The sequence below is a fragment of the Pyxicephalus adspersus genome, chromosome 7 (assembly GCF_032062135.1).
Source record: "Pyxicephalus adspersus chromosome 7, UCB_Pads_2.0, whole genome shotgun sequence".
In the NCBI taxonomy this organism is placed as follows: domain Eukaryota; kingdom Metazoa; phylum Chordata; class Amphibia; order Anura; family Pyxicephalidae; genus Pyxicephalus; species Pyxicephalus adspersus.
In genome coordinates, this window is record NC_092864.1 from 24,109,777 (window position 1) to 24,133,922 (window position 24,146).

Sequence of the window (24,146 nt, forward strand, 5' to 3'; positions counted from 1 at the left end):
CTTGACAAATTTTCCATTAAGTGTTCCTCTAGCACTTTAAAAAGCACTTTCCTTAACCCAACATCCCATATAAATAACCACATTCATTTTATTCTGGTCTTCTTACCTTCCTCATACATGCTTCACCGGCCTCCTGTAGCTCATTGTTTGTAGAGTTCAGGGCTTTGAAAAGAGCTGCAATGATTTTCTCTCTGGACTGCGGCAAGTAGTTGCAAGCTGCTAAGGCATCTGTTCAAACAAGACAGTGTCCATTATCACTCATAGCCCTACTATCACTACAAAAGTACTGTTCATTTGCAGCCAAAGGCCACATAACTCAAAGCCAGCTGTACAAAAAAAGAAAAGCAATGGACTTACTTAAAGCAGCAATGCGCAAAGGAACAAGAGAAGAAAGGCTTTTATAACACGGAAGTTTCATTAGGGTGGCATCTTCTGCTTCACACAGGTTTAGGAGCTGTACCAAAGAAAAAAAGTTGCAGAACAAATGTAACACACATCTATTACATGTATTTTCCCATTAGATACATATGTAAAAGATATTGACTATCAGTATGGCTATCAAAAGATAATGCCATAAGTATGTAATGTAAAAAAATTCACAAAAGTACACAGCCTTATTTACACATAAAATATGACTATTCATAGGTTTGCCCCATTAGTAGCATCAGAAACAAGCTGAAAAGATTTCTATTCTTCTGAGGTTATCCTCAGATTCATCAAGTTTTTCAGTCTGATCACCACGTAATGCAGCAGTAATTATGTCAGCACGTCAGCAGTAATTATGGTTCGACAATCAATTAGGGATTGCCATTATGAAAAGAAAAAAATGATTACTAGGTGGCAATACATGATATTATTCTGTGACATTGTCATTCGAGGTGACACGAATATTTTCTGTGTTTTTAAATTACACTTTTTGCATTGTCTTTTAAAAGGTCGTTTTCTAATCATTCTACAAATAAGATACCTCAGAGTAAAAAACTTTATGCTCCACAACATTGAGATCCATAGTGAAAAGTCTTGGCTGCAGGGTGGTACAGAAAGTGTTTCCTTCCATTAACCCAATCTGGGCATTTGCTGGCTGGTGACGCAACAGATGCTTCTTTGGAGGGACCATGTCCTGCAGGACCTAGAAAACGGGCAAAAAATACCAAGTTATGCACAAAGAAAGTAATTAGTATCATTTATAGATCTATTTAAAGGTTTACAACGTGTAATACAACTAAAAACACAATTATATTTTAAATGGTAATTACTTTGTGTGTACTATAGGTCTTTGAAAACACAGTTGATGTATATCCTTTAAGCAATATACGTAACAGTAGTCACCTTGCCATGAAACTTTAGTTCATTTGAACGGTATAACTCCAATGGGTCAAATCCCTTACCAAAAATCGCATCAAGCTAATACTTCTGCACCAAAGTTCTTTGTCTCTAGCCAAAATAACTTCATACCTCTTTATGGGGTTCCATAATCATGGTGACACCTTTGCCAGTGACTTGTGCAAGGACCTGCAAAGAATGCATAGCTTGTTTTCTGACGGTGGGGTTCGGTGAGGTTACTTCCCGCACAAGATCATGTGTCACCAGATGAAAGGACTTTTCCTGTGCATTCGTAATATCCTCTGTTTTCTCTTCATCTTTGAGTGGAGTTGCACATCGGATTAAAAGCTGCTCTAGAGTGGTTTTAGCCATGGCCACTGCTCCATTAGAAACCTAGGATATGAAGCAGGAAGGTGATTTTAGGACAAAAGCATTGTATAGGCAAAAGTTCCTTCCAGGACTTGCACTGTAAATTCAAAGCAAATTGTTCAATTTAAAGATTTTAGAATTTAATATTTTCTTAATTTGAATGTTCTATATGGTTTAAGTATTTATTTAGTTTTTTTCCCCTGGTTTTATAGGGTAAATAATTATGTTTTAATGTTATAATATTATAGTGGGGTTATGTTGGGTAATTGTTTCACATTGAAGTGTTGCCTAGTGGCACTCTTGTTCAAAGAAGCCCAAATGTTTCTTTGGAAATCATAAGTCATGCTGGTACAAGGAGGGTTATTCTGGGCTGGCCTTCAAGTTTTTTTTTTTTTTGCCAGTGTACAATTCTACAGAAGCTGGGAGCATAACACAAGAGGTGCCACACTCTTTGTCCTCAAGAGGCACACGTCTTTTTTAACACTAATATGTTATGGATGGAGATATTTGATCACATCATTAGATAGGTTGAAGTCTTACAAAGCAAGTCTAAAATGTTTAAAAGAACAAAACTCTTGAAAAGAGTTAATTTGCAAAAACTTAATTTGGCAATTTACTATTTGCTGTAAAGATGTATTAAGTGCTTTGCTTCCTATTTAGAGGCGCACACCATCAATGCTTTAAAATGTTATTGTGCTTCCACTTAGAAGGAATGCATTAGAATATTTAATAGACTAACATTTACTTTAGTGTGCTGACAGATGGAAACTGTTTCCTCCAATGTTCCCCAGGTAGTGGTGTCATTGTTACCGTTCTGTCCTGTACCATGTACCTGTCACTGTACATCCTGTTCTTTCTTTTGAATATCAAATAGCGTTTCAATATGCTGCATTCCCCTCTGGCATTAAAGCAAACCTAAACACAGTAAGCCTTATCCTTCAAGCAGTGTAAGACAAGCCATTTGTGAATGATATAGCATTAACAAAAAACAAAGAACAATTTCCCTGTGTAACAGCTCTTCTGGTTTATAAACCCCACACTCAGATGTCGCCATTAATGTAATCCAGTAACCAGAAGTAGGAGTGGGCAGGGCATGCCTATCAGACTTCTAACAGGTACCTGTGTGGTTATTGAAACCATGCAGGGTGGCACCCAACCATTCTTGACTACAAAGCACTGGGTTCTAGATTCAAATCCTGGACAAAACACTATACATGGATTTCCTTCAGGCAAAGTGACAAAGTAGGCACAAGCTGTTAGCCGATGGACACATGAGAATGATAGACAATAAAAAAAAAACAATATGATGGTTTGTTGATGGCTTGTTTTAGGTCTCATGGAATTTCCTTCTAATTGGAAAGGATGTGAAAAATCTTCCTTCTGAGGTTTTGCAGTCTTCACATTTGCAATGTCCTTCATGGGAAAACGCAACTCTGCTATGTTTTTAAGAATGTTCCTTAATTTAAAAACGGAGAAAAATGCATAGACTGCCAAGGTGGTTCTCATAAATGCTGTCTGGCCCTCTCAGATTCATGGCAGCTGCAAACTCACCTATTGCAGAGCTTTGGGAACCACTGGTATCCAAGACTCTTATGAATGTTGCATAAAGCAATTTCCACTGCCCGCTACAAGAACGCAGGACACAGAAGTGATATAGTGTGACAAGTAGAAGCCAGGATGCAAACAAGTGGAAGTGGCATCTGACACACGCAGAAGCATTAGATACCAAAAAAGGCCAGAGCTCTGCAGGAGATAAATAGGCAGACAATTTGTCTGAAGTTTTTTTACCAATACGCAGTTAAGAATGTATAATTTGATCTCTTGCTGTTCAACTCTGGTTATAGCCAATTATGGAACATCAACATGAGACAGAGCAAAATTGTGCAGCTACTTTTGATCTGTCACAGAAGTATCTCTTGTGTTCATTTTATTCTAAAACAAGGGTTTTTACATGTAATGAGAAGTGTGGAATTCAAACATTTCTGGTTATTATCCTGTAAAAAGGTAAAAAAAAGATCAACAAAATTGAGCAAAAGCTATTCTCGTTTCTCTAAAGTCTTCAGGACTGCGTGCATGCCAAAGAAGAAATCATTTCTTACTTGGGATGTGCCAGCAGCTGGTACAAGGCGTGTTTATTATCATCCAAACTCATCATTGCCACCAGGAAACATTTGATCACCTCCCAAGCCTGTCTGCGATAGTAAGGCTCAGTGTTTGCACTCTTCAAACAATCCAACGCTGTCTCGATGGCCTAAAGAGAGTAAACAATAATTAAATCAGAGTCAAAAAACACACACAGTGCACAGTCTGAGTCTCAGGAGAAATCCATTTGTTTAAAGAACAGAACCCTGCCAAACTTTTTATGAGAAACTTTCTCTACCTTCTGAGTCTATTTTGTACACATCAGGCCTTTCTTTTGATAAGTGTAATACACAAAGACAAGTGGCAGAACAGAACTATCTTTCTGATTCCCCTCATAAGCACATACTGAAATGGGAAAGAGAGCTTTTTCATGGTGGGCACACCTTGCAAGAGAGCCTGGTAAGAGATCCGTTGGCAGAATTTACGGAGCTACCAACACAAATGCAGTACGATGGGCTGTTAGAAACAGGACCCCCTTTATCTTATGATACAAACCAGGTGAAGTTTTGATACTTTCATTAAACAGGAAAGACTAATTTACAAACTATAAGTGGCAATGTGCAAATCCCTTAAATCATTAAAAACTATATAGATTTTAGTTCTTCAGAACCCATGAAAATTTAATTTGCTCAGCCTATAAGAAGTAAAGACCCTAAAAAATGTAAATCTCTACATATTCCTCTTACACTACAAATGCAGCTGAAGTCCAAATGAGGAACGTCAAGACATTTAAAACGTTCACTGCATGAATTTCATACCTGATTAAACCATAATTAATGTGAACTAAAACTGACCTTTAAAGATCACAACAACACAAAATATCACCGTGTGCCTCTGGGGTAGCATCATACGAGGCCTTTTAAACCATTTAGAGAGAATTAAACCCTTGCTGCACAAGAGAAATCAACATTGCACTGTAGGTTTTAGTTTTATGCGAGTCTGTAAGTGTGTCTGTCTGTGCACGACAGGAAAGTGAACGTCTGTCTGTAAGTATCAGAATAACAGTGAGGTTACCTAGAAGTTCAACAATCTCTTCTATAGAGACTGGAAAAGAAAGCGCTCAGCCCTGAGTACTTTATGTTCAAAGGTTTGAGAACCAGTACTAGATAAAATGCACTGTCTGCCCCTGAACCAAACCTGCATTAATAGTTTTAGGAACCCAATGACACCAAAGAGAAAATGATTATTACGTATCTCTCAATCTCTGACTATTACACAATATAGGACATTCTGCAGAAGGAACAAGGCTCCTATATTTGCTCTGAATTTTTGATATGAAGATGTGGAGAAGTTTTTTAGTTCAGAGAACTAAAACTAAGCTGGCACTGCTTATGATTTCAGTGCAGCAAAATCTTGTAGGATCAACATGTACTATTCGCACGGTTTTAAAAAGGGGAAATGCGTATGCATGTATAGCATATACTCATATTCTATACGGGTAATTCAAAGAAACTGAGGGCACATTGATAAGCTCATTCTGTGTAAGTGTACCTCTCCTGTCTACAATTAAGCTTTTTTTGGGGTGAAACATGTCCAGGAAGGACTTCTAAACCTTTTATTCCACATGGAGATAACCCATGTGCACCCAGCTTCTTTTGATCACATTAGGAGCATGAACACCCTTCATAGCATGCCAACACTTAAATCCAGGGTATCGGCAGTACACTGAGTTTTTTGGGAAGTGACTGCGCCTTTGGTCCATCAACGAAGATGCGGATCTCAATGACTTCATGCACTGGAGAACTAGGAATCATATTGGGGTTAAATAATTTTAACAAAGATTTGACCAGTGCAAAGAGATAAACTGCTATAGCACTATGAAACCCCACCTTTTCCATTGGAAGCTGAATGGAAGCCTTACAGTCTGCAAACTCGGTTGTAATACTGGGCCCCAGTATCTCCGTTACAACATATTGCAGCTTTTGAGACTCCTTCAACATTTTCCGATTGCTGCCACCAAATTTTCCCAGGACTCTGTACGCCACATGAGAGATGCTGTCTGCTGGGTTACGAAGGGTCCTCCACAAGGCCTAGAATAATAGCAACATTTTCCATTTAAACATCTTGATATTCACATAATTACCAGCAGCCAGTAATTATTTACTTATCCTAAATTGATATAACTAATACTCCCAGGATGATTAAACTGCCTACTTGGCAAGTGTCTCTACATGCCATGGCTGTCTTCTAACCAAATAGCATAAATTTTAAAACATACCGGTATTTGTTTCTCTCAGCTATGATAGAAAATATAATGTGAAAGGCCAACTGCATTTTTTTATTTCCTACTGACAAGCTGAGTTGGTCCATTAGTTTTTCACTCTTTTGTACAAGGAAAAAACAAGAGCTTGGATTTAAAGGGAGTCTATAGTGGTTGTGTACATATTTTTAAAGAGACATTCTTTCCACATAATTTCTTCATAACATCTCATTCTTTCCACATAATTTAAAAGGCTCTCTCCCTATCGGTTTTGTAGGACAAAAGTCTTTTTACAGATGCAGCTGAATGCATCAGGGCAGTGGCTTGCCTAATTACCAAAGTTAGTCTGTACACAGGTTTAAACAATAGCTGATGTTTAAAGGAATACTTCACTTTGCAATTGTTAATCTTATACAGCAATTTTTATATCTCATACAGCATGAAAATGCTAATTCCTGATCAAAGTTATACTCTTGCTGCAATTTTTTACCCAGCATTAGAATGCACGCAAATAAGGTGCAGTTCACATTTTGTTTTTTGTTTTTTTTTTTTTTACAAATAAAACTTTTAAACCAATCCCAGGTGTCACTCAAAGGGGAAGAAACTTTCCCTTTCGTGACGTCATGATGCCAGAACCCTCCCACTCCCACTAAGATCTGAGCCTTCGTAAGCAACCCACCTATTTCCCCGAGCCTGGGACCAGCCAGAGCCTCGGACAATCAAAATTTTCTTGTGGACCAATGGTTGACGACCAACATTCCAGAGAACATGTACAGGTGTTTGCAAACCCTTGAAAAAGCCTAGGGGTTACCACCTGTTACTGCTCCCAGGGGTCTTGCCAAATGGGAACCAAGGAGAGGTAACCCCCACTTTTTTTTTATTGTACTACTGATGTAAAAAAGTTAAAATGACATAACCTATTTATCAAACCCAAATCTAGGTAGAATTTAAAATTCATGACACATAGAAATGATTGGGCACTGCCTTGCTCTATAATATATAAAAAAACAAAAAACAAACAGGGCTGCACTAGTGGTGTACTTCCTAAACGTTTTGTAACCTTGCAAGTGTCAATAAGCTTTTATTACCAGCTACTCTGCTTTCAAGCTTTTTTTTAACCTAAAAAAGTTGATTTGTGAAATATATATTTTTCATTTTAGATGTTATCTGTGCTTTCAGAGCTTGCTTAAAAATCATCAGATGATCCATTAACGGAAATGTCAAAATGTTTTCTGTAATACTCTGCATTCTGTTCCAATCAAGGATCCAATGCACAGAAAATAGGATTTAAATCACCCCAGACACAAGACTGAAATGTCTCCTCAACTGGGAATACAGAACAAACTGATTCCACTATACACTGGCTTTTCATGATCCAATACTGCCCCCTAATGATAGCAGTTCACATTACCTGCATAAGCTCAGCACGGACAGGCTGAATGTGGTCATATAGGAAGTCAGGCTGCAGGTTATCCACACACAGTTCCAGAGTCCTTAGACCTTGACTAACAAGAGTCTGAGAGCCATTCAGAGCAGAGACCAGTGGATCCATCAACATAGGAAGATATGGCAATAGAGAGCTCAAACGAACAGGCACAGTGAGACACAGTTCCACAAACAGATCCTTCATGTGCTGTTTATGTAGGCCACTTTGTAACATATTCAAGCCTGAAATCAACAAGATATTGTTACAGATACAGACTTTGCAGATATATTGCACACAGGAAAACTCAAAGTTTGAAAACTCAAAAGTTGATACTAAAAGCTTACCTAAACTCAACATTTTTAACTTAAATAGAAGGGTAGACAACCTTTCTTTATACAGTGCAAAATGTGGGTGTATCACCAAAGCAAAGCAATCAAAGAATTATTGGGAGCACAGGTCCCCGGGAGGCTTTGGCTGCTCCTTCTGCGCATGCCCTGATCTCAGGCATGTGCAGAAGGGGCATCTTTTCCTTCTAGGGGAAATAGATGCCGATATCATGCCGAGAAATCGGCTCCCTTTTTTCCCCTTCACTGCAGCTACATTGACCGATCTCGCACCTGTGCAGTGCGAGATTAGGTGATAGAGCAAGAAGTCCAGGATGAAGAGGAATCCCAGGGTGAAATGGGACCAGATCGCAAGAAGGACCAGCGCCATTGAGGAATCTGATGGATTAACGGCAAGTGTCATTTTTTTGTTTTTAACAAGTTTAAATCTGGCATAATGTGGCAAACAAATGGAAGCTATTAAAAAGGCGATGTCAGAATCATTCAGAACCTGGACTTAGACTGACCTTGCAGTAAATTGGGTAGTAAAGGCAGGAATTCTTGGTACAGGAGATCGTGGCTTCCTCCTCCTATTGATCTGAAGAGAGCTCGAAGCAGTAAGAAGTAGTTATATGGTTCCTTGGCAGTCTGAGCCAGCTCCATTGAGCTGTTTACTATTTTGTGTAAATGTGGCTACAAAAAAGAAAAAAAAAATAGAGAAATATAAGACCAATGAGCAATGTAGTTAAAAGTTTGGGGCTATGGACTTCGGTAGACAATGAAGAAAGGAAGGTGGACAGGAAAATGTCAACTGATGTGCATCAGATTTAAAAAAAAAAAAAACATGTGGGGTATATGTTTTTTTTTTTTTTATTTGCCAGGAGTTACCATGTCAATGAAAGACTCGATGGAATGGCAATTTATCATCTTACCTTAAGCATTTGCTCGTTATCTGCAGCAAACAGAGAGACGGAGCCAAACACTAGCTTGAACAGCTTGAGATACAAATTGGACAGCTCGACGTTGGATCCCATCTCTGGAAGCCTTTCCAACAAATATTCCACCAGGATGGTAGCAAACAGGGCTGACGTGGTAGGGTTCGCCAAGAAGGAATTGGCAACAATCTAGAAAAAAACAAGCCGCTCGATCAAATTAAACATCACTTGACAAAGGAAAAGGTCCCTGGTGCCCAGTGGTGACCACCAATAAAGCTGTATAAATATCTGGTAGGATCAAAATTTAGTCAATACCAGAGATTTCATTCACAATGCAACCTGCTTATGTTTTTTTTTATATAAATCTAAATTTTAGTTGCCCACCATTTCTAGAAGGGCCAATTCAGGATAGAACTGAGCAGTAACCTGTGAAAGGTTATGTGCACATAATATTTCTTAATATAAACTCTACAGTAAAGGTTAAACTTTTTCTCTGCAGTTATAAAGATAAAAGTGGAACTGCATATTAGATAACGTGGAACTGTAAGTTATTGTTGCAATGTTTACTTTAAACTAGTGTTAAGGTGCGTACACACTTCCAATTTTTATCGTTCAAAACGAACGAACGACAAACGATCGATTGGGCAAAAATCGTTCGTAAAAAAAGTAACCAACGACGCCGACGAACAAGGAAAGTCGTTGGAAATGAACGACCGGACCGGCGGATCGGACGACGATCGTTGAACATCGTTCGTGTGTACGATCGTTCGTTGATCGTCCATGGTCTGAGCATGCGTAATGAACGAACGTTCGTTCACTTTCCTGTCGTGCACATAGTTCCTCTATCGCTCAAACGATCGTATCTATTGTGTGTACAATATCTACGAACGATCGTGTCGTTATCTCTATGTGCAGGATCGGTGCTATACGATCGTTCGTAGATATCGTGCAGGATCGTTCGTCGTTCGTTTTCCAACGATAATAATTGGAAGTGTGTACGTAGCTTAACTGTAAAATCCATGTTTATATGCTTGCTTTTGTATATTCTTATTGTATTACAGTGTGAACCCTAACACTGAGGTTTAAGTCTGTTTAATATACCATTGGAAGCATTTTATTTTATCTTTATAAAGTTCAAACAAAACATTTTACTCTTACTAGAAGTTAAAAAGGAACTATACTCAGTCTCCGAGACGAATGTCAGGACGACGCTCTGGGCACCGCAATCCTCATCATTTCTTCCTGGTTCTTCATTCTATGTCACCGGACCCAGGCGCAAGATTGGGTGACGTAGGATGAAGAACCAGGAAGACGAAGACGAAAAATTTGCCGATATCACTGCACATAGGCTCCTTCTGCGCATGCCTGATATGCTCAGGCATGTGTAGGAGCACCCAAGAGCCTCACGGATGCCTGACGTAGGGATCCCGGGAGGATTTGCGCTCCCATTCATTCTCGACCGCCTAGGCAGCCGAGAATTAGGGGCGGTTCTCTAACCTTTTATGTAAAGTGAAAATTCTGAGTATAGGTACACTTTAAGACCTGTCAGGTGTCCTCTTGGCAATTTCAGTGTTATCTTGAAGAGCCTCCCTAGTTCTTATTTTGAGCTACAGAATGATTAGCTTTTATGGTATATAGAACTGAGAAAGTAAAAATGTAACTCTTTACTACCTAAAGGGTTCTTAATATAAAAACTGACCACAGTTAAAAGCAATCTATTTCCCAACACAACCATATTTTTACTATTGTTTCTAAAGATTGGAATAGTTGCAACCTGACAGGTTATCGTCACTAAATAGGAAATCAAGCAGTTTTTTTCAAGCCTGGGCTTAAAAAGCATCAGCCCTTGGAGCAATGGCCAACCACCGGAGCACATTTACATTTTAGTCTGAGCACACACCTGGAGAGCATAGTTTTTAGAAATCCTTTCCACCATGTAGGGAACTGTAGTTTGGAATATTTCCTTGAAGGTCAGAGGATTCATCATAGTAAAGACACCAGCAAAGTGCTCCAACACCTCCTTCTCTTCCTTCATGCGCACAGTTTGACAGTTGGCTACTCTGATGTATGTCTGTCCATTTCCAGCTATCTGGACCTAAACCATGAAGAAACAAGATTTTTACTGAGTGACAAATTCATAGTGAAAGACTCATATTTGATTACTGATAAAGAAAGGGTACCAAAATGATAAAAGCTTGTAAAACAGGACCTGTGTTGCCAAAAAAAATGAGGTTTACACAGCTGCGCTATACAGCAGTCATGCCTGGCACAGGAGTGGACATCATCCATTACTGCTACAGTATCAATTATAGGTCTCATGTGTGACTGTGTGAAAGTAAAGCAGCACACCGGTGAGCTCTCAACATTCTGATCACCTATCAGTATGCTTCTTGAATTGCAACACACTTAACTAACTCAATGTTTTAGTGATGTTATCCTAAAAATTCTTCTTTTTTGTACATAGCAAAAAAACAAGCTATAATACGCTATAAAACGATTATTTAACATATGCATTTGATTGTGTTGATTTTTTTCTGTCTGTCAACAGAGGGCCATTGCAATATATTTGTATCCTAAATACCAAGAATCCAAAAGTACACATTACCTGGTAGATGTCTAGAGCCTGCATGGCATACTTCACAAGCTTGATGTAAATCTGGGTCTCTTTGGGTTGCAGCTGCTTGTTCGGAACAAACTGAGCTTCTGTAAATGAACACGAGAGGGAATTATGAGAAATACTTATCAGTGGCAAAAAAGATGGTAACTCCCTAATTACCAAAATTGTTTTGCACTCTCATTTTTTACCTATTTTAGCTTTACTGCTGGTTATAAATGCTCCCTGGCATAAGCATGCATAGTTCTGCATCACTATATCAGGGATAATGAATCTGATGAACCTACGGGACATCAAAATACACAAACTCTTCATCGAACTCTGCAAAGTGCTACATAAAATTGCAGCAAAGGGTAAGTAGGGTAAGTAAAAGAATTACAGTGTTTAGTATAAAAAAAGTATATCTAAAACTATTTAGCCCATGGGAGGGACTAACTTACTCATTTGTATGTCAACTGTATGTGTGGAGTAAGACAGAGTTGTAACCCATGTCTGCCTTTGATTAACTTTCTAACATAGGGAGTGGAGGGCTTAGCAGTTTACAAAACATGGATAACATGATTTCTTGAAAAATGAATACCTCCAGGTGCTTTGCATGATGTAATTCCCCAAGTGATAGTCTTCACCCCACACACCAGAGTTTTCACCAAGCTGCGACAATCAGTCACTTGAAAAGTTTGCTTGTCCTCCTTGTCTTTATCACCTTGCTTGTCAAAGACTAGAAGTGGAACCTGGGTAAGCGGTGTGGTGGGTGCAGCAGGCAAAGCATTAGCAGGAGCAGCTGGTGGGACACTGGCTAGGATGGCATCAGCTGCAGACAGCTCAGACTGGGGTTTGCACTTTTTAAAAATTGCAGACAACTGGTAGCGGGAGATTGTGTGGAATTTCAAGACAAACACCTGCATTCAAAGAAAAAAAAAAAAAGATAAAAGATAAAATTAAAAATCTTATTAGCAGATACTTAGCTTTGTACAGAAATTAAAAAAAAAAACCCAAGAACAAAAGCAAGCAAAATAAAAAGATTACACTTTGCTTATTTATAAAATAATAAAAAACATTATGTTTTGCACCAAATGAATGTTTAACACCCCTTCTAAAAATATCAACATTTACAGACCTCTCACAGACTAGTAATGAAACAATCAATGTCTGCAAGGGCTATGAACCTTAGTTGGAGAGCTTAGCTGGGAACAGGGCCGATGCTGTCAGTACCAATATATGTAAGCTAATGATGGATAACTCAAACTATACAATGTGAGATTTCTACATATGCTGCCCAGTGTGAACAGAAAATATACATTTTTATAATGCGGTTGATAAATCATCTTCTTTCTGAACTTTCATCAATTTAGTTGATTACAGATAGGATATTACCCTCAAATGTATTATTGCAATGCATTTAGGTTTCACATACAATTAGATTGAATATATATATATATATATATATATATATTCAAACATATGGAAGCAGTTGGGAATTATTTTGTGCAAATATTTGTATAATTGTATTCACAGCATGGTTCCTGTACACAACATGTAACTTCTGGCCAACTTTGAGCAGCCAGCCTCTTCCACTGACTTAAAATGGGGATGCAGATGTTGCTATAGAATTTGAAATGGCCCATAAACCCTTGTGATGCATTGAACCACTCTTCAAGACAAAACATCCGTCATATATTGCGGTTGACTGAAAACGGCTTCTGGGCTCATAAAGGGGCTTCCATGAGTGGCCGTGTCTAAAAAAAAAGTCTAATGATAACACCAGTTCTGACAATATAACCATAAAACCTATTCTAGGAACAGAATTCATATTCTTTAGCAATAACATTGAAGCAATTCGGATTTGTGGAGAACTCCTTATATTTGGCATCTGATAACATTTAAAAGATACATGGAAAAAAGCAATGTGCTACAAAACAATGTGCTGCTTTTCAACTATACCTCCAACATTCTCATGAGAATATCACGTCCATTTCCATTTTCCTGCTCACTCTTGGAGCGAATACAATCTACCAAATTCAGCAGCAGTTTGCAGGACATGGTCTGAATACTGCTTGGTATAGACTCATCATCAATGTTCTTCGCAAACAGCTGGACAGCCAGGGATAGATCATTTAATGGAAGATGCTGTCGGACATGATGTACAAGATCTGCTAATGTGCTGTATGCCAATGGTCTGTAAGGTAAAAAGAAGAAATCACTATATTCAAATTCTGACCTTTAAGATAAAAATACCCAAGCAATTTAGCTTGGCACACCAATAAGTACTATGACACTAGTAGGTTTTTTTTTTTTTTTTTTTTACACAGCAATTACCTTTAACCCTATTTTATTAGATAATCTGTATAAAAGTGGACTTTATATGGGATAAAATGTTATCAAAATAACGCTAAAGCTGGTTTTCAATCTGATCCCTGTGCCATGGAGTGCCTAAATTCAGGGTCTGCTAGAAGCCTTTACCTGTGCCCAAGTTAAGATTTAGCTTTTTCCACTGTTGGTGCTAAGCCCTGCCACTCAAGTTTCCCTCAACTTCATAAACAAACATTTAGACTTTCACAGGGTAGAGAAGACCTTAGCTGACATTGTTGGAAGATCTGTTGTTTCAATGAAAAGGCCAAGGCACAGGCTGTGTTTTTTTACAACTAGCTTATGTATTTTTGAAAGAGCAGCAGAGAAATGCCTTACACCGAACTGCATAGATTTACAAACAACTAAGGTTTACTCATACAGCCTACTGGATCAAGATGTATATATTTTTAAAATTATAAGATGAAGAAACTAAAGCAGAAAACATACCTGAGAGTCTCTCGTGCTGTGTATCCAGAACCAATGAGAATAGATTCATCAAATAGTTTGTCCATACAAGGGATGAACTCTACAATACAAACAATGAAAGCATTTTCAACATGAAGGGTCTTATGCTAATCATTCACAGTGTTAGTGTTAAAAAAAAACAATAATAATTCAATGTTGTTCCCTACCAAAGGAACCAGTGTCCAGTAAACACTCTCTAAAGCAATCATGGAACGGATATAAGCAAGCCTCTCCTTTGATAAACACCATGTTACTCCTTCTGGCATCTGTCACTAGACAAAGATGCTAGAGCAAGCATATACTTTCACAAATATCTGCCTGCCTGGTACTCCCTGCAGTAAACATACAACCAATATTAAAACTACCACACTTCCAGGTCAGTGTGGGGACAACATAGCAATGGCAGATCAAATCTGTAGTTGGCATGCGAGTTTAACTATGCTCAAAAGGAGTTCCTAATCAACCTTCATTCATATCTTCTTAAGTGGGGATCTTACTCAGTAAACAAAAATCATAAATTGGCTACGTACGGCTTCTTAAATCTGTGCTGAGGATATGCTTTGCAGCAATTAGCAGCTCTTTCCGGAGGTGAGCAGTTTCAGGTGGGCAGTTGGTAAGAAGTTGCAGCATGCCTTTAACCATTTGCTGGGAATGCTTCGCCACGGTGTCCTGCACAAAACACAATAAAAAGAGCACTTGAATATGGTAACTGAAACCACACACAGAAGATATACAGGAATATTCATAAGCCAACATACCTGATAAATTCTTATGATGTAAGCCAAAAACGACAATGTTTTGATCTGGGCGGCAATAAAATCAGCATAGAGTTCTTTGTTGTATAACTTGTGCTGTCTAAATGTTAAACCACAATAAATACTTACAGTTAAGAACACGTTGGCTTTTTGCACCGACAACAAATTACCAGAATTTATGCTTCATTTAGAGTTAAGTTATACCATGTTATTTGATTATGTTTTTTACATGTTTGTTACAATTCAATTGTAGTACTTTTTATAATATTTTTATGGTTTTTGATATATGATTGAAAAATACAAAGATTGTAAATTTTTAGCTGCTTGGATTGTTTTATGCTTATGTTAGAACAAAAAAATCGCCATGGCAAACAATGAAACAAAATAAATCATTTTGTAGTAAAATTCAAACTACACATTTAAGGGGATCTATTCCTAATACAAATTTTAAAAATATATATTATTTCATAATTATTTCTACTTGTCCCCCATGTGTATGCTCTGTGCTGACATCACACAAATTTAGAGGCTCCAAGAAAATAAAAGGACACATTACCGCAAAAACAAATACCTGGCATTGGCGGAAACTTGGGTTACAATTGTGTTCATGATCAAAGGGACAAATTCTGACACCATGTTGTGAATGTTTAGTTTGTAAAGCTGCAATTAAAAGACAGGAAAAAATAAGTTACAACAAAAAATAAAGCACCAAAACACAATACCAGACCTAATCATAACAAAAGGTATACATTTCTAAATAGTAATGCCCAGAGCTTAGCTGGGCAAATATTTTCGGCTCATTTCTAATTAATAGACCAAAAAAATGCAGGGACAAGGATGTCACTGATGTGTCCTGCTAATAACAATTTAGAATGCAGTCTTCTCTTTCAAGTTTGTTGAAAGTTGCTCCTTTTTTCTGTTTAGAAGCTGAGCTATTACTGCTAAAAATGTGTGTACAGATTGATTGGCACCAATAAAATGAAAGTATTCTACCAACAAAAAGACTTACCTGATACATTAGAACTACTATGATAGGCAACTCTGCCAGCACCTTCAGAGATAGGGAGCCTTTAGGGATGATTGTATGCTGTAACAAAATTAGACAAGCAGAAATAAGACACAGTATAAACACTGTCAGCCAACAAAAGTTACATGTGAAAATCACAAATTCTCAAGTATGGACATAATACTAATGAAGAAATATTTTGACAAAAATGATAACAGCAGAATCTCCCACTTACCGTTCTTGTTTCACTGTCTTCTCGCTCTGGATTTACTTTGACCACAATTGTGGAAATCATGCCAACCATTTCAGGTGCAGGAACAGTGTTTTCAGCGATCACAGGAGGGTTCTCAAAATAGCGATTCTTTGTTTTAAAAGAAAAAAGTGAGGGTGATTTACAGATACTGAATTATATTACAAAGTGTATACAACTGCACTATGGATATAACAAGACTTTAGGATGTACTGTCCCCTCAAACTAAAAACACTTACCACAACTTTTGCAAGCTCTTTATAAATTTGCCGAACAAAGTCAAGGAAGTGGTGAATCTAAAAAAATAAATAAAAATATCATGAAGCAATCTTAAAGTGGAATGCGGTAAACAAGAGCCTATGCAACAAAAGATGATAACATGACATACAGATTTGAGGACAAACTTCTGTTGTATTTCTACCCTAGTACTTTGATTACGGCATATACTTATTTCCAACACTGCTGCAAAGCCTGCCTGGCACCCTACTGCCTGTGGCTGAAATTTTAACTATCCTCCAAACTGTACTGGCACATGTGTACCACCCTCTGTGCCAATTCACCTAATCAGAGAACCAACCCACGGCCTCACAGATGTCCCTTGCCACTGAAGGAATGAGCTGGATTTAAAAGGCAACAATCGTACAAAACAAGTCGATATAACTGGACAGAGCAAAATACCTCTTGCGTGATTGGTGGTCTGAACTGCTTGTGTAGCTCTATGATGATTCTTAAACAGATTAAAACATTCTCCTCATTTTCAATCTAGAGATAAAATAAATACACATATTAATAAAAGAAATAAACAGAATGAAAAAAAAAAACAGTATATTAAGAACATAAGAATTTGATGGAGAGCACACAATACAAAGACAGCATGTCTGCCAGTGCACCCACTAACCAAAAGTCTGCAATACATACCTCAAAATTCTCACTGACTTCCTGCATCATTTTCAACTTCGTTTCATCAGCTATAGAATACAAGAAACAATAAAATATTAAACAAAGAATAAAAGTATGCAGAGAAACAAGACTAAATAAAGTATGCAGAGAAACAACAAACTCAATTTTAACTTTAAATGAGACTCCAAAATGAAGATGTTAATGTTATTACATAGATACATCCCGCTCAATGCCCATCATGCTACCCCTAGGTATCTTTATTATACACAATAAAGCTGAAAACTTTTATTGCTTCCAGCAAGTTGCCCCTTGAAACAGGCACAGATTGTATGGTCCATGGTACAACTGAAGGCATACACTCTGTCTTTTTGTTTGTAAGTTAACCATTTCAGCTGCTAGTCAGTTTAAAAAGCCAACATACATTATTTCCACTCTATTTCCATGCTTGTCTCAGAACAACTTGCAACTTGCAATTTTGAAGGAAAACAAATATCATTTTAAACCCCAGTTTTATAAATCAGGATAGTCTCATTTGTATGGTTGTGATATAACATTCAAGGTCATGGCATGTAATATTATACTAAAAGCATTGTTGTATTAACCCTGACAAGCCACCCACCCCCACGTACACACAATTTTTACTCCATCTATACTACAGTGTTTTCAAGATACGTACGAGTGTTGACATCTGTCAGAGCAGCCACAAACTGGAGGTATTTCTTCATTAGTGTGGTCTGGTCCACCACCGTGGGCCCCGTCGGAGGTACGAACGCCATTTTTGGCTTTTGTTTAGATCACTTAAGTGAACGTAGCTATTTCATTCCACCTAGGGGAAAAAAAGGTGATTAGATCCCAAATAACATATTTAAAGCTATATCAGATTCATTCATGTGATAATGTCAGCATACTAACTCAGCATGGTATATGTAATCAGAAAATCAAACAACATAAATCGTCTTTCTTTAAAAAACCCAGCGGTTCCAACATCCCTCTGAACACAGATAAATGAGTATTATGTTCTTTAAACAAGAATACATATTTTTTATAAAGTTCTGTGGGTCCAGGGCTTGCGAGAGTTGCCGCAATAGGCGTGGCATATGACAATGTACATCTCGTGCGTTGGTGTGATGCTATGCTATTCTAGCAAACTGGCAATGCAATTCAATTAAACAGGCTACCCTAATGCAGTGCATGGGAATGCATGGGCACTGCATATGTTGGTGCTATATAAAAACTGTTTATTGTTAATGTATATGTGCTGCAGCAGTATATGCGCACTGGAACCAACATTCCACATCTGACATGAGATGCAATGTCAGAGATTACAGTATAAAGCTTGGCATCTAAAATGTCATAATGGTCCATAAGTTAGGAGTCCAGTTATTGAATGATAGCAAGTTTTACTTTTCATCTTCCACAACTTGCAGCAGAGGAGTATTTGGGAATCTTCTGTGTTTTTCTCCTGCAAGTTCTAATATGTCAAGTGCAGCGACTTTTATTACTATTTATTAAAGTAATAATAGATAAAAGCCCTAATTCCTTTATATTTTTATATGTGTCTGTAGCAGTGTTTATCAACCTAGGTTCTGTGGAATTCTAGGGTTCCTCCAGAGGTTACTAGGAGTTCCTTGAGCAATTTGTGCCTCTCACTGACACCAATCATCTTTTTTATCGCTGCCAGCAAACATAAAATAGGCATTTATCCCATTGTAGGTTGAGAGGCTGATCTTTTCCTGTTTTTTCTTTTTGTTTATTCTAATGATGTACATTATTATAAAATGACAAACGGGGCTTGTTATGTGCACCTTTTTCAGTGGAAATATGTTTAATATTGTAATGAAATGTTTTCTTTTAAATATTGTAAGCAGACTGGTTATTTCAGAAAAGACATGCTATGCTTATTTGCAAACTCCTCTAAAATGTACACGTGGAATATCGTGCTGGAATAATTAACTCTCATGCACAGGATTTACAAATTAAGAGGAACGGAGATCCTAAAACCAGGAAAGGACCTTGTATTAAAAATGTCAGTGCTGCCATAAATGTGAGGGCAGATCAGTTCTGCTTTATTAAAAAAACATGAGTTGTGCAGACACATACACGGTGCTGAGGTTATAGGATGGAAGGCAATTAAAAATGCAACATACCAGTAGTAGAAAATAATCACATAAACATATTAAGCAGAACAAAGCGCTTCTTCGGTGATGTCAGTGCTATCTTATCTAAAGATTCCCCCACAGGATGCAGAGGCAGCAAAATCTGAGGTCTGGGACCTACGGGTGATGCCCTGGCTGGAAGTCTGTCATAGAGGGGCATTTAGTTTTAGGACAAAATCTTTACATTTATAAGGGCCTGAAAGTTCCTTAATAATGTTTCCAATGCACTAATGTAACCTGGACAAGATCGGGAACCATTATATTAGCCTTCTATCCCTAGAAAGCCATGTTTTCTGACTGAAGTGTCACCGCTGCCCCAACAGCCCTCCATTTCTGAGGCTTTGGCCTATACGTTTGTTCTCCCTCGTCAGGGATGTGCAGTTTCATATTATTAGGAGACACACGGATACATTTTATCTTTGTCTGAAGACCTGTGAATTAATGAAACCTTTGGTATGTCACAGGCCCACAATTCCGCTGGCTATGAATTTTTAATATAAAAGTTCCTGTAACCCATGGCACCCAAATGTACACTTATATAGTGAACGCTATCAATATGTCCACGTCTCGGAGGGCTTTTTCAGATGGGCAGTGTTGTCACCTCTGTGACCCATGGCCTTGTGTGAGAAGTTTCACGTAGCCTTTCACCCATGGCCGCTCATAGCAAATAATGGGTGCCAATGGGAGGTTTATTACTTCTTCAAATGTTGGTTCATTACCAACCACACAGTGGTGAGGGCGGCTGAGAATATAGCAAGGTGACAACCGCAGGCCTCGGCGTTCATCGAGTTGTCACTTCAGCCACAATATATCTCCCTACATACAGTCATTTGATACAATCTAACCATCTCATTTATGTGACAGGTGCTCTTTATGTACATTATATTTCCTGTCATACAAAGAAGAGGTTTCATTTCAAGGTCTTTGTGGTGACAAACAGACAAAATTCCACATAAACTTCTATATATCTACTACACACAGCACAAATCAAGCGCTACCTCAGTGTGAAGAATAAAAAAAAAAACAACCTCCTGTTACCCATAGCAACAACATTCTACTTCAATTTCCCATAATGCACTGGAGGCATGGCACCATCTTGACGATACCTGGGCACAAAGTCTGCTTTCCACTCACGTTTCACACACTAATGTATCAGAAAGTAGCAACACTCAGGCTGATATACTAAATGGGTTAAAGCACCCAAACTGATGTCAATATTTGCTTAAAATATAAAATCATATTTTTAATTTGAATATTACGAGATAATTAATATATTTATCAATTTATTAGTGTTAAGATTCTCAAATTCTTCACTAAATGAGCCCAATTGTCTTAGTGTCATGTTTACCAGACACTTCCTGTGATAAAGACCGGTCACTGCTGCTCTCACTTCCTGTGCAGGGTGACTGGTCTTGTACCCGCCCCTTCTTGTATTACTCTGCGGGCAGCCTGTAGTGGAGGGACCTGGTAACCCCATGCAATGTGCAGCCCAGTGCTGGTGTCACGTACAGAGGCAATCTCTGGGTTTGCAAGTGAATTTTCTGCACACAAATAGATTTTTATACTTTGTGGCTATAAGGAATTGACTTTGTTTTGCATGTAAGAGGGGAGAAAACACGACTGGCATTCATTTATTTAACGACTACCATTAGTATGGCATGCAAATTATGAATATGTTTACTAGGATAGATTTTTTTTTTTTTGTTACCCCTTGTGCCTTAATGTGCATTTTTAGCAATAAGAGACCAAAGTTTATCTTGGCGCATTGGCGGATCACTAATGGCCATGCTTTAACAAATATACTGCAATGCATCAAAGAAGAATGAATGGGACACAATGTGTTTTTGGAGCCAGCAAGCAGCCTGAGCACCCTAACTACATAAAAATGGGAATATTTTTAATGGAGTCCCTTGCAGATGCCTAATTGTATTCTACCATTGGAGATGGAAGTAAAACATACCCAGAACTTCCAGGTATGGAACTACATGTGGCCAACTTTCCACGTGATGAAGCTGGTGACTGCACATATTGACACCCCATGCAATAATATTGGGGCAGAAAACAAATCCAGAGCCCATGACTTGCAGTAAATACAGATGAATAAAGGAAAGGCAGGCAGAAGAAGCAGCGTTGGGGGCTCACATTAAAGAGAACCTGTTTTATCTTATATAGGTAAAGCATTCATTAAAGTGTCTGCCCGTTATGAAGCCTCCTCTGTGCTCTCTTCTGATCCTGCTTGTTACTAAGGGTTTCTCCAAACTGAAGCCTCCTGTCAGATGGCACTATCCTCATAAACTGGCAATTTTAATTGGCAAGTAAATTGGCTGCCATATTATGGACATTGAGAACTTGAAGTAATTCTTTCAAGGATAATGATTACAAAAACAATGACATATAATAACAATAGGGGTAATAACACAATGCAGCATAGAAATCTTTTAAAGCCTCTTATAGATTCCCAAGTCATGTCACAAACTGTCACAGAAGAGCTCACAATCTAACGTCCCTATCTATGTCATTATTATAATCTAAGACCAATTTGAGGTGAAGCGGATTAACCAAGCAATGGGTTTTTGGGGCATTTAAACACCTTAGTTCTGTTTATATGGGGAATATGGTGCAGTTCTGCTATTGGACTTGTAATCCTCAACATCCCCAAGATTTATTTGCTAAAGTATCATTTTCATCCTGTAAAGCAAATCATCCAATTATGTTTTTTTGGACACATTTATATCAAGGTGAAAGATTGATTAGCTTAGCCTCCTTCAATATATTAAATAGTAATTGACTTTACAAGGTAAACATGCTCTTATATATAAACCCCAATTATCAGGTTTGTATTTTTGGTTCACACAAGCGGTGGAGTTGCAGTGCGATTATCAATTCTTCAGCAGAGGTAACCAGAGCTGCCAAGCAGACCATGTCAAGGCTCCTTAAAAAATGGAAAGGGGCAGCTGACCACTCATCAAAATCATTCCAGTAGTTGGGGCTGATGGTCTTCAGAGTTTCACCTGCTGCTCCCATAGAGAACAAAAGAAGGGCAGCTGAAGGGAATCACCAACCACCTGCCTATGAAAACCACACTTAGGCTACGTACACACAGCAATAATTATCATTGGAAACGAACGTTTAACGACCGATCGTCCGATAATCTTTAACGGAAAAAAGTGCACAACGACACCGATGAGGAATGTTGCTGGAAATGAGCGACCGTCCCGATGGATCTAAGATTAGACGATCGTTCACTATCTATTGTGTGCATGGTGGTTCAGTGATAGTGTATCACAGAGCAACGCACTTTCTCCTGTACATACGATCGTTCAAAATAATTGTGCATAATCATTGATCAGTCGTTAATCATTTGTTTTCTAACGATAATTATTGCACGTGTGTACGTAGCCTAGCACTTGTTCATTTTAAACAATGGATGGTAAGGACCAGCAGGGTGCTGCTAAATCGAGACCTAAATGGTAACCTTATTCTTATCCTACAACAAACAGGGCAGTACCATATAGCATGTCCCCATTTTTGAAAACTGTACCTTGATAACCTTTTAAAGCAAGTGCAAACCCAATCACTAACAACCAATATCAGCATGCCAATGTTATTTTAGAAATAACTAGTTTAGCTCCATTATACAGCTTTAAATGATAGCGATCCTGCCATGAAAGTCCTTGTTCAAACACCTCCTGTTATAGACTTCCTGTTTCCCACTTGCAAATCTGAGTTGTCACCCTTTTGGCACAGGGCAAGTGGCTTTTTCAATATATGTTACAGACACAATCAATAATCAGGAAACCTGGCCTTTATTGGCATGCATGTGTGTAGACAGGAAGTGGCTACAGGAGATCAGCAGCACAAGATACAATACAAGATCTAAACCCAAACTAAAACTCCTGAAAATAACTTTCTAGTCTTAAAGGAACCCCAGCTATAATTACTATATTTAGCTTACAGTAAATTAGCATGGTGGTTAGTGGGAAGAATGCTTCTTACATGGCTAGCCAATGGGAAAATGTCATCTCTATAGCCAAAAAGATCATTGGCATTACCTAAACTTGTGAAGCTTAAAGAGGAACTAAACTGAAAACTGCAAAAAACACTTACCTTCAATCCGGCTTGGCAGTCTGATCCATCTGGAGGTGTCTTGCATCAGGTCCCCCGTCGTCCCGGCATCTGTCCCTGAGTCGGCGCTCCTATCTTCACCCGACCCAGAGATTAGGTGACGTAGGATGGGAAAAAAACTTGGTGATCCCACTGCGCATGCGTAAGATTAGCAATTTTTTTTTCTTTGCGCTAAAAGGCTTCTTCTGTGCATGCCGGAGATGCTTGGGCATGCGCAGAAGGAGCACCCAAGAGCCTCCTGAGATGCGTGACGTTTTTTTTTTTTTTAAAAAGGGTGTTGAACTTAAAAAAAAAAAAAAACGGCATTTGTACCTTACAAATTGTACCTAAATTTCTGAGTTTAGGTACGCTTTAAGGAACCTCTAGCAACCTCTAGAGCAGCTGTCACCAACCGGTGGTCCATGGCTCTAGCCGGTGTGACCCCCAGTGGGGACAATTTTGGTGGTCCCCAGCTCCCGTACGTATTGAAGGCTCGGGGCGGTGGGCCCAGAGACACAAGCCACCCACTCTCCCATCACAGGCTCAGACCTGCGATGGGAGAGTGGTCAGGTTCTGGCATCATGACATCACTCTGAGGAAAATTTCTTTCCCTTTGAGTGACACACGGCTCCCCGCACATGTGCGGTCCAGAGTCCATATATTTAGTGGTCCGGTCCGTAAGTCCAAAAAGGTTGGCGACCACTGCTCTATAGGGACCCTGGTTAAGTAACACTGCTCTAAACCAGGATCACCAACCTTTCGGACCACTAAATTCATCATTTTAAATCCTGCACATGCGCGCAGATCCTGCACATGCGCGTGTGTCACT

The 24,146-nt window shown here is 38.6% G+C and overlaps 1 protein-coding gene across 1 annotated transcript in view; it reads right to left on the minus strand.

Moving 5' to 3' along the window:
• TRRAP (transformation/transcription domain associated protein) overlaps positions 1-24,146 on the minus strand; it is a 94,672-nt gene that overhangs the window by 69,608 nt on the left and 918 nt on the right. Inside the window, exons 2-25 of the mRNA XM_072419071.1 lie at positions 17,734-17,883; positions 17,076-17,125; positions 16,836-16,919; positions 16,397-16,453; positions 16,143-16,268; positions 15,911-15,988; positions 15,473-15,561; positions 14,905-15,001; positions 14,677-14,815; positions 14,129-14,207; positions 13,274-13,508; positions 11,913-12,231; positions 11,324-11,421; positions 10,619-10,813; positions 8,716-8,907; positions 8,311-8,476; positions 7,446-7,702; positions 5,664-5,864; positions 3,792-3,943; positions 3,671-3,686; positions 1,456-1,716; positions 968-1,129; positions 358-454; positions 107-228 (exon numbers count right to left, since the gene is read on the minus strand). Coding sequence (XP_072275172.1) covers positions 107-228; positions 358-454; positions 968-1,129; positions 1,456-1,716; positions 3,671-3,686; positions 3,792-3,943; positions 5,664-5,864; positions 7,446-7,702; positions 8,311-8,476; positions 8,716-8,907; positions 10,619-10,813; positions 11,324-11,421; positions 11,913-12,231; positions 13,274-13,508; positions 14,129-14,207; positions 14,677-14,815; positions 14,905-15,001; positions 15,473-15,561; positions 15,911-15,988; positions 16,143-16,268; positions 16,397-16,453; positions 16,836-16,919; positions 17,076-17,125; positions 17,734-17,833 — 3,372 coding nt within the window. The 5' untranslated portion in view covers positions 17,834-17,883. The remainder of the gene's footprint in view (positions 1-106; positions 229-357; positions 455-967; positions 1,130-1,455; positions 1,717-3,670; positions 3,687-3,791; positions 3,944-5,663; positions 5,865-7,445; positions 7,703-8,310; positions 8,477-8,715; positions 8,908-10,618; positions 10,814-11,323; positions 11,422-11,912; positions 12,232-13,273; positions 13,509-14,128; positions 14,208-14,676; positions 14,816-14,904; positions 15,002-15,472; positions 15,562-15,910; positions 15,989-16,142; positions 16,269-16,396; positions 16,454-16,835; positions 16,920-17,075; positions 17,126-17,733; positions 17,884-24,146) is intronic.